Source organism: Limulus polyphemus, unplaced genomic scaffold (genome assembly GCF_000517525.1).
Source record: "Limulus polyphemus unplaced genomic scaffold, Limulus_polyphemus-2.1.2 Scaffold4245, whole genome shotgun sequence".
NCBI classification, from domain to species: domain Eukaryota; kingdom Metazoa; phylum Arthropoda; class Merostomata; order Xiphosura; family Limulidae; genus Limulus; species Limulus polyphemus.
The window spans coordinates 3,067-14,922 of NW_013669855.1; the positions used below are offsets into that span (position 1 = coordinate 3,067).

General features: G+C 32.9%; 1 protein-coding gene across 2 annotated transcripts in view; it reads right to left on the reverse strand.

Moving 5' to 3' along the window:
* Positions 1 to 2,185: 2,185 nt before the first annotated feature.
* Positions 2,186 to 11,856, reverse strand: part of LOC111088686 — a 24,319-nt gene continuing 14,648 nt past the window's right edge. For both annotated transcript variants that reach the window (XM_022399478.1, XM_022399477.1), the window contains exons 4-5: positions 10,991 to 11,151; positions 2,186 to 4,285 (exon numbers count right to left, since the gene is read on the reverse strand). In XM_022399478.1, coding sequence (XP_022255186.1) covers positions 3,576 to 4,285; positions 10,991 to 11,151 — 871 coding nt within the window. In that variant the 3' untranslated portion in view covers positions 2,186 to 3,575. The remainder of the gene's footprint in view (positions 4,286 to 10,990; positions 11,152 to 11,856) is intronic.

Consider the following 11,856-nt stretch of genomic DNA (forward strand, 5'->3'; position numbering starts at 1 on the left):
AACCAGTTTATTAAGTAAAGAACTTGTGTCGTTAAAGTTTCGTCGGAACGAAGTTACGAAAAAAATCAATTAACAAACGGAGACGTAACAGTATTAAGAAAGCTTGAAAACTCGCCTTTCTTGTTAATGAGTTCAGTTTTCCATATTCTAATGTACTGCAAGCTTTAATAAATCTAAATTTGTATTCAAGTTTTGTCTACAGATAGGTCAACGATAATTTTTCAGTCTTAGAAAGCTAACATTTGAGGATCGATTCCCCGCAGTGGACAGAGCGTAGATAGCACATTGTTTAGCTTTCCGCTAAAACAATTGAATTTGGTGATAATTATTCCTTTATAAAAGTTGTACCAAGACGATATTGAACTACAGTTGGAGCTGATACACAAAAAAAAACTCATAAAACCATAATCATTTTATATGATTAAGTTCCTCATTTGATTGGCCCGGCATGGCCAGTTGGTTAAGGAGCTCGACTCGCACTCTGCGGGTCGCGGGTTCGAATCCCAGTCCCACCAAACATGCTCGCCCTTTCAGCCGTAGGGGCGTTATAATGCGACGGTCAATCCCACTATTCGTTGGTAAAAGAGTAGCCCAAGAGTTGGCGGTGAGTGGTGATGACTAGCTGCCTTCCCTCTAGTCTTACACTGCTAAATTAGGGACGGCTAGCGCAGATAGCCCTCGTGTAGCTTTGCGCGAAATTCAAAACAAACAAACAATCTTCATTTGAAGTAATAAGGAAATACAATTAACAAAAATATGTTCACAATACTGTAACCATTAGAGTTTATGCTTAAAAAATTAGCAAACTCCATCATAAATACAGATTTAAAGTATTTCAGTTTCCTAGAAATGTACACGAAAATTATTAGAAATTAACTTTCAGAATATATTGCTGTAATTATACAGACAATTTTAAACAAACAAGGATCGTCTGCCAGGCTAAGTAGAAACACTGAGTACCTTCATATCGTTCTCATGTCTTACATAATTATAACATATATGGATCAAACATCTGAGATACCTTAAGTGCTGAACAATACTTTGTACAGAAAAAAAAGAAAATTAGTTATTGTTTTAGAGCAATATTTGAATTCATACCATCAATTTTTACCATAATCACAAAAACTGTAATGTGAGAGAAAGACATTTTTTAATTTTATACCTCTACAAGGACGTGCGATATATTTTGGTATTTGTAGGAAGCCAAACTAAGCTTTTATGTTAACCAATAAATGATTAAAATTATACTAGTGAAAAATTACTTTCATTTATTATGGTTACCAACAATATAGGTCTTGGGAATACCTGGTAGTTATGGCGCTGAACTCACAATCTTAGTGTCGCAAGTTCGAATCCCCACCACCTCGCCCTAAACAGTTGCTGACTGGGCTAGCCATCCGGGCGTAAAAAAAATAACAACAAAAAACAAAATATATAATGCTCAAATACACTCAAGAAAAAAAAGAGTGTTATATGTATGCAAGTAAAGAAAAAACTTTTCAAAAAAGGCAGTAAATGTAGGGATGGTATTTGCATCATCCCTACAAGTACACAGTGTACTTGAACGTTAACAAAGAAAAATAGGATAAATTAAACTCAATTGTGGTTGAGTAGTTATATGTATATAGTTAATGTATGGATGATGAAAATGTCATCCCTACTATCTTATTTACATTGTTTTTCAAGGATTGCTATTAGCCATCCTTACATTTACTTCCTTTTTGAAAAGTTTTCTTTTCTTGTTCGTTCTTTTTTAAATGCAGTGTTTCAACAAACATAGGGAGATTGTATTTATAACCAAGTTCTAAATACAATGAGGTTCCAACTGTAATATTTATTGTTTATCTATTATTGGTTGATAATTCCCATTTCACACTGTACTTAAGCTGTTTAAAGAAACACCATCATATCTGTAAGAAAGCTAACTTCTAGAGATAATGATAACATCGTTTACACAAGGATTATTATTTTTTGATTATTACTATTTAATAATATTTATAAAAACGGATACTCCGTTTGAAACTATGTCACCACAGTGAAATTGGTTGACACCATTGTTTTGGTTTTTGAGTTATCATGTAATAAATAGAAGCAGCAGAAATAAAAACAACAAATTCAAACTTTTTGGTATGATATTTACAGACATTCCCAGAACTAGTGACTCAGTCACTACATAGATATTGTTATAAAAGAAAACACTGTATAGTATTGTAAAGTTCTGATGACCTATTGAGGAGATATTTAAAATACCACTTCCACGAACAATCCGAATCATCCTAACATACGCAGTGCTACCGCCTGCCTGATATTTTGAGGAAATACTAAAACATTCCAAGAAATTCCTTAAATTGGATTCAAGAAAAGCGTTAAATTTGATCCAATGGTTGATGAAAACTAATTTCAGGTTAAGAACCATTAGATTTTGCAACAAATGTTACAAGAAATACATCTCATTTACTGCTAATCTTATATTGTTGTAATTTTTATTTTAGTCCCAAAAATACGTTGGGTGAGATCTACTTTTCCTACTTACTTTTTCCTGAAAATTAACAACCATCGAAAAGACACATGATTCTATCAATTATTTTATTAAAGTTTCAAAGTTGGAGAAACTTACTAAAAAACCGTATCGTTTAGTGACGATAGTTTAGGGCTTATAGTTATTGAGTATTTTAAACCTAACCCGATACTTAGCTGATTTTAAACCAAGAAATGTTTGTTATTATAAGTTAGTGTAAGTTTGTTTTCACAGCAGTCTTTGTTATTTCCTTCCTCACGACGAGTTAAAAAGCAGTAATGAAATTATAGAAAAGACAACAGAAATTCAGCTGTTGATTAATGTTGTTTAAAATATCTAAGTATTTAGTCATCACAAGCACTATAATATAATTGTCACAAACGCCATGTTAGAACAACGTTTCGGGGACTGAGAAACTGTTTAGTGAATAATTGATTAAATATAATAAATAACCTCCAACACTAATATAGATAGTTTGTAAGTTAAACTTCAAAAATATTTTCCCAAACAAAATGTGTGATGCCACTAATTAGTTTAAGTACTAGGGTACTAAAAAAAATAAAAACTTTTTCAGCAGCAACAACAACAATAGACCAGTTTCTATGGATTATATAAATAATCCTCACTTGGACCAGGGTGTTTGTATGTTTGGCTTTCATCTGTTGGGATCTAAACTTGAGAGAGATAGAGAATGTGATGTAATTTAGCTAATATTATATCTGAAAATTTTGTCACTTGAGGATATATATTATCTCCTCCTCCTCTCTGTCTCTTAAATAATTTTTTTGTATACAGCACATACATAAAATGTAATTTTTAACGTTATTCTAATTCATTTTACCAGGTTTAGAAGGAAGCTTTTTAATGGTGTGGTGTTTCTTTCTATAATGATGAACACCTGCTCTATCACAGTCTGATTAGCATTTATTATTTATTTGTTCTCCTGAAGAAGAATAGTCAACTATCCGAAAGCGCTCGAGTTTTGGGTCTTATTTTAAGTCTATTATACTTTATATGCGATCCTTTGTGCTAACTATTTTATCAAAATTAGCATTTATTATGATAGTTCTAGTGTTCCTTTCGCAAAGTCTTTCGAACCGAAGCTTAGTTTATTGAGAAAAAACGACGAGTCCGATTTAGTGTGATTATATGGACGCGTAAAGCGCTTATAAGGCTGTTTTAGTTCAGGGTGACCAATGAGAACTGGTACGACATCGGGCGGCGTAGTTGAAAAAATAGATTTTTTTAACGTCAAAGAAGGCTGTCCGTAAATGCTCGATGGGCGAGATTTTTCACCTGGGGGGCTTAAAACATGAAGTTTCTCGAGCTGAGCAAGTATGTTTGATGAACAAGACAAAGAATTACTCGTTTCACTGGATATCGATGTTTCACAAAAGCTCTGTTTGGTTGAAAGACTAGTTAGTGCTGTTTCAGAACGAATGTATGAGAATTCCGAGGTAGCAGTAGCAGATCCGACTTTCTTCAGCTTCGTATCATTGGTTGATATCTCCGAGGTCGAGAGTATATGTTGAGCATACAAAGAACGCTGAGAGAGTGCTGGTGAGACCTGTAAGGAACGAGGCGAAGGTTTTTCCAAATAACATCGAGCTGTTGGACTTCTCACATAAGACACCAATGACGTCAAGGATCCTGAAGCGCACTGTGGGGCTAATCTTGGTGAGAAAACTGCTCGGCAGGGGGTGCTAACTTCGACATCAAAGGGAAGACTAGTATGAATATCATCACTAATATCAATGTCGGTCATCGCTATTGAAATGAAGACAAAACAAATAGTTATTCCTTAACTGAAGACAAGAATATTTATATAAGTGTTAGTACAGAGCATTTCACTTAATTGCATGTAAAAAACAATGTTGTTGATGTCTATAATAACAGAACAACACCCTATCTAAAGAGCTCCACATTTAATTATACATAATAAGCCTACGTTTATGCGGAACTACAAGCTAAAACTCATTTTAGGCTTATTTCCCGTAACTAATTCGGTAGCGATTCGACGGTAGAGGTGTGTTTCCACAGATACTTATTTTAATTAACAATAAACAAGATATATTAGGGTTTGTAGTGTATGTGCAGCTTTTCTTTATTTTTTATATGGATAGCTTCTGATGCGAAGGTTTGTCAGTATTTATCGCGTCCTTTACTGTCCATTATAATGTCATATATATTAATATTTCACGATATTTACAATTATTTTTTACAAATACTGTTGTTGTTAATAGTTCTGTAACAATAAATAATTTTATAATATTTTGTTATAAAATATAAATGTTACGCATTCTTATGGTGATGTGGCAAAGTATGTTAAAGATATTTTGTATTCACAAACGCCCCACATTGGCTCAGCGTTAAGTCTGAAGGCTTACAATGTTTAAAGCCGGGTTTCAATACCTGTAATGAGCAAAGCACAGATAGCCCATTGTGTAGCTTTGTACTTAACAACAAACAAATATTTTGACGTGTTTTTTTTTTTCTAAATATTCATATCTAAAACTGGAAGCTTTTTATCTTCAGAAATATAACCGCAGAACTCTTGTTTCAAAATATAGGAAAATATTTTATGCATCGGCATGACACCTGGTGATAGAAAAATCTTGAACTAATCATAATACGGCTTTCTTATATTTCTCGATATCTTTTGCTGATGTACTATATATGAAACGGTTATTTATAAAGCCATTTCAACAGATAAGCGACACCAATTAGAGTTATAATGGTATTGTTACGACAGCGGAAGTCACGCGACCCTGGGAGCACGCGCGCTGGAGTTTCTAGAAGGATCATGACTTATCGAGGAACCACGCGAATCTCCGAGTGTTTGCTTAGACGCCCTCTTTTTTAGTATATAAGCCTGGCAAAGAAAGCCAGCGAGATAGGCAGATAGATCGAAGAGATAGATAGATAACTGAGTCAAGCGAACAGTAGGCACCGTAAGTAAAGTGTGTGAATCGCTGTGATTTATAGTGTGTGTTATAAGTGTTGTTAAGTTTAAAGTGACTGTGGAAATTCTGTGTATTACTAAAAGTTGTATTGAGAAAAAATAAACTAGTTCTAATTAAGAAAGGACTTGTATCGCTGAAGTTCCTCGGAAATAATTTATACCGGAAATTAACAAACGAGTAGATACGTAACAGTATATCAAATATTGTTATATTAGATATCAAACAACTGTATAGATTTGAAAAACACTTGCATGGTTGGATCTTTATTTTTAATGTTTTAAATGTTCACCTGGATAGCGCTAGTCACAGTACAGTTAGAGTTATATCTGACTAACAACACTATATCACGAATTATAATAATTAGAAATCTACATACAACAGAAACTTTCGTAACTATGATGTTGCAAGATCCTTTATTTTGTTTATTAGTAATCAGTAAAGTTTATAATACTAAATTTATTTATAATCTCCATTTTCCGTGGCACAGTGTTACACTGGCTTTTATTGGGTATAAAATCAGGGAAGCAAGTATTGACACAAAACGAACAATAGTTTGCACATTCTAACAATCTATTCAGCTTTATTACAATTTAAGTGTTACTTTTATAACACTCCACCTGAACCTGTTCTAGTTAGTTAACCCAATTTTTTATACCCTACGTAATACATAGCTTTTATTAACCTACAAATACATTTTGAACTCTTAGAATCGTCGATCATGTCGTGCGAGTTTTTTGAATAGCTTCTTAATACTGATACTGATTTGTTGTAGAATTGATAACTATTATCAATTTCTCCAAGTTAGTTTCGAAAAATGTATCCAATTTATAAAATCTTGTTTTTTAAATGATAAAGACATCGATACTATTTTCATCTGTTAAAACTGAAGTTCAATTTTGTGATTTATGTCTTAATTTTTGAGGCTTTCCAGAAAATTTTAAAGTTTTTATTGAAGAGTCCTTGTAAATTATTAATAACTTTCGATCAGAGTAAGCTATGCATTTAGAGGGGAACTAAACATCAATCCAGTAATCAGCATAGTTGATTAAGTATGCTTTTCTTATGTTTCTACTTATAAAGATTAGAAAGCGCTGTTTAATCTGTTGGGTACCCTCGCTGTTAACGATATTTTCGGCCGTAATGATCATTCTTGGCTGCCGCAACTACATTTCATCCTTGTTTTTCGTTGCTACTAAACGATTCTACTTGCTCTCTACTTATTCTGGTGGGGAAGAAACCTTGAAGAAGCCAAATAAAGATTTTAAAAAAAACATGAGCACTCTACACCTACTAACTGTCAGATATTCCATTCTTGCTATTTAGGATGCAGCTCAAACATTCAAAAGGTACCGCTATATTCCTACTTACTGTCATATATTCCATTCCTGCTAGTCAGGGTATAGCTAAAACCTTCAAATATAGCGCTCCACACCTACTGACTGTCAGATATCCTATTCATACTATTTATGGTGCAGCTCAAACCTTCAAAGGTAGCTATACATCTACTGACTGTCATATATTTCATTCCTGCTATTCAGGGTACAGTTCAAACCTTCATTGGTAGTGCTACACACCTATTAACTGTCAGATTTCCCGTTCACACTATTTAGAGTGAACCTCAAACCTTAACATGTTTTTATTGAATGATTTAAAAATAGAATCACAGTAGTTACCCCTTCACTTCAGACACCGCGCGTTGATTGCCTGCCTCAGGAGGTGGGGGTTGAAACGATGACGTCCATGAAGTGGAACCAGATGGCGCGTTGCTAGGGGCACGTTGCTAGGCCGCCATCACAAGGTAGTTGTCCAGAAAGCGCGTTGCTGGACATGACATCATAGTTCGAGAGCATGTTGTTAGGGCCTTGAGGGCGTGTTGGTATGATGAGAGTGCAGATAGACTAACATGACATTAACTTTATAGTAACAATCAAAGTCTTAAAATTAGTCATTTAATCTAACTTGCCTAATGTTGTGTTTACAGTTTACCTTTATAAGTAAAACATTCAATATGTTTTACATAGGCGAACTGTGTTACTGTTATTAAGTGTAATATTTCTATAAATGGATAGTTCAATAGGATGAGAACCTCATCCTAGGTGTCTATAGATGTGATAAATGGAAAGAAACTAATAGCATATAGGCATTCTTTCCATTTCTCTCTGAAGGTTATTCACCTAACTGTTTTGCTATAACTATATATAATAAATGAACAATTAATGTTTAACCAATCACTTCACTATTATAGAAAATATTTAAGATAGCAACACTTACCATGTTCTATAGAACATTTACTTGAATTACAAAACGTACAAAGCTTAGAATATTTTTCATAATGCAAAATAGTTTGACTATGATTGATTCAGTTCTACTTTCCCCCAGTGGCACAGCGGTATGTCTGCAGACTTACAATGCTAGAAACCGGGTTTCAATACTCGTGGTGGGCAGAACACAGATAGCCCATTGTGTAGCTTTGTGCTTAATTACAAACAAACAAACAGTTCTACTTTTAATATTTATAATATCTACTTAAACTTAAAAACTACATCAACTTTACAGACATGTGAAATGTATGAGGTTTACTATTTCATTATACAATGAATTATTTACTCGAAGAGTAACAGTTTAGTTGGTTTCAGGTGGTGTTGATAAGCTTAGTCACAAATTCAGACATATCAGTCTGTTTGAGACTCAGAAAATACAATTTTTCAAGACAGATATGGATTTTTAAACAAAATTACGGTAACATATCTTTTTCACATAAAAATAATATATATACAAATCAGTGGCACCAGGACTAGATAGATATACAAGACAAAACATATTAGTTGCTAAACACACTGCTATTGTAGAAAATTATATTCTTACCTTTCTGTTGATATTTTCATTTTCGAACATTAAATGAACTACTACATATAGGTGTTCTTTCCTCATATATCTGAGGTCATTAACAATGAAGGCAAACAATAGAAAGATGAACATACAATAACCAAATGTTGTGGACACTTCACCCTTATTAACCCACAGTTGATGGTATGTCGACCTTTTACTAAGAAGAGAGGGGCCTGATAGAATTCAAAGTTCAATATGGCAGAAAAGAAAATTTTATGAAAACAAAAGCTCAACAACTCAGTTAAAATACATAAGTTGCTATTTATGATTATACATTCATTACTAAGATATAAATCTCATACTTAATATTGAAAATATTGTTCAACCTCTACGTAATTATATCTTTCCTGAAGTTCACCATACTATAACTTTACTAGAGATGATCAGCTTTTGTATTTCACTGAACTTAAAAGCCAGTAAACATATACTTTCACTTTACCTATTGATATAAAGCATTAAATGTTTATTCATTATATTCTATTTCTCAATATTTGAAGGGACATATACATCTCAGTTAGCATATAATTATTCCATACTTTGTATTAAATTAGACTCTATGAACAGGCTATTCAAGTTGCTAACAAATGTGTTTATGAATCTGATACAAGACTCCTATATAGATATGCTATCATCAATATATGTAAGTAAAATCACAAACTTTAAATAAGACTGTCACACTTACTGAAATACTTATTAACAAACCTTCAAGATACACCACCATTTACGTAAACATATTAGTTTATAAAATAGTGGACTAACTTTCATACATTTTTTTTACATTATGTCCATATTACTACTTGTTCATTTCAGTTAAGTATGTAATATTTTATACAGTTTATAAACGAAAAAGTTAGGGTACAATTCTTCTATTTCAATGGTACTTTACAACAAAATCATTTTATGCACACTACTTAGTAAGATTATCTCAACATGTGATTGTCATCAATGTCCAAATTTAACTATGTTCTAAAAGTTACAAGTAAAACTATTTTAATGAAGCAACTATTATAACACTGTCACACATGTCACTTTTTTATCACACATATTATCCATCATTTGAGTGAGGCAAATATATATATACAATAATTTACTTTACATAGTTTAACAATTATCTGTTCTGAAAGGATTTTATCATAACTAAACTTTCGTTTTTATAAATATTGAACGAGAGGGTTGCATTATTATTCAACAACCGACTGTGCATTTAGCATACTTTAGTATAGTTTTCGCTTCTATTATTTATTTGAATAACATATTTTTTACAATTATCACCTTGAAAAGGATGCTTAATTAAATCTCTAAATGATATAAAATAATTTAGCATATGATCTTATTGTTTTACTGGTTTGGCTTTATAGATTAAATATGCTATCCCTCTGAATTTAGATCACGTCAGCTATTCGTTTACAGAAGTTATCTCTCAATATCTATTACAGAAGAAAGTTCGTTTATATCTGTACTCTAAAACTGCAAAGCTTTATGAATTATATTTGCATAGTATATTTTGTACTTCAGGTGAATGTTCTTTAGAAAACGGTGTTGCTATTTTAAATTGTTCCTATAATTGTAAAGTGATTGGTTTCACAGTAAGTCATTCATTTATTATATTTAGTTGTAGCAAAATAGTTAGGTTAATGACCTTCAGATAGAAACGGAAAGAAAGCCTATATGCTGTTAGTTTCAGATACCAAAAACAAAATTTTCTACAACAGTAATGGTTAAATAGAGATCCTTTAAACTTTAGCAATCAACTAATAAAGGTAAACATGAAATTTAAATGAGCATCGTTTTCAGGGCAATAATTGCAAAAGTGTTTAAGGTAAATTACGAACTATAGTATGTGCCTCGCTCAAATAATGGATACTATGTGCTATAAAAATTGACATATGTAACAGTGTTATAATAACTATATCATTAAAGTAATGGTTTTTACTTGTAACTTTGAAAACATAATTAAATCTAGACATTGATGACGTAATCACATCTTTAGACACCCTATGATGAGATCATCATCCTATTGAACTACCCATTTATAGAAAAACTACTCCTAGTAACACAGCCCGCCTTTGTAAAACATAATCAATGTTTTACTTATAAAGGTAAATTGTAAACACAATATAAGGCAAGTTAGATTAAATGATTAATTTTAAGAACTTGATTGCTTCTGTAAAGTTAATGTCATGTTAGTCTATCTGCACTATCATCATACCAACACGCCCTCGTGGCCCTAACAACACGCTCTCTGGATAACTCCTAGTGTCATGGCGGCATGACTACTTCCGCCTGATACGATGGCCTAGCAACGCGTCCTCTGGTTCCATTTCGTGGACGTCATCGTTTCTATCCCTCCCTACTACCGAAGCAGCCAATCAGCGTACTAATCACAGTTGTAATTGAATAGTTATGAAAAATTCAAAATTGCCTACTACCGTTTTCATGAAGAAACGTTTTTTTTTGTTGTTGTTATTTTAAGAAGGGTGAGGGTTGAAGAGAGGTCTTCGTTAACTTAAAAAAATGAGTCACCCGTAACACTGTCTTACTTTATTTAAAATACTCGCCTTCTTAAAATACGTGAAAATATAAATATTCCAACAAAGAAACTCAGTGTCTAAGATATTACCTGACATTCTCTGCATTCGTTTCCCTAGATAGGGAGTAGATTGCCTCTCCGATGTTGGTCGCACATTCACATTTTCCCGCTGTCCTGAACTACGATTCCGGTATCGGGCTGAAGGTGATGATGCATCTTCGTAAACATTATGTTTTAATATCACCAACTGGCTATGGAAGAGAAATTATGTTAAAACTGGAAACAATTTTCAATCACGCTTATGTCAAAAATAATCCAACAGTAATGGTTATGATACCTAAATATACTGAACAAAAACTTATCTATGTAACTAAAATAGCTACATCATTAAAACAATCATTCCTTTACTTTTCTTAACAACTAAAATTTCAATATTGTTGTCTGCTTAATTTGCAATACTGTCTCAAAACTAACGTATAACGGGGAGACATTTCTAGTTTACACGATATATTTTACACACTCTGTATCACCTTAAAACAGTGAGCGATCGCAGGTTATACAAAATTAAACTCCTTTCTGGGTTTTTTTTCTCGTCTCAACACTTCGATTATATCCCTTTATCAAGATACGACAACAGTCATATTTTCAGAAGAATTGTGTTAGTTACCACTGTTTGTAGCCTCTTGAAGAAGGCGTACAGTTGTACTATAGTCACCACTGTTTGTAGCCTCTTGAAGAAGGCGTACAGTTGTACTATAGTCACCACTGTTTGTAGCCTCTTGAAGAAGGCGTATAGTTGTACTATAGTTACCACTGTTTGTAGCCTCTTGAAGAAGGCGTACAGTTGTACTATAGTCACCACTGTTTGAGCCTCTTGAAGAAGGCGTACAGTTGTATTATAGTTACCACTGTTTAGTAGCCTCTTGAAGAAGGCGTACAGTTGTACTATAGTCACC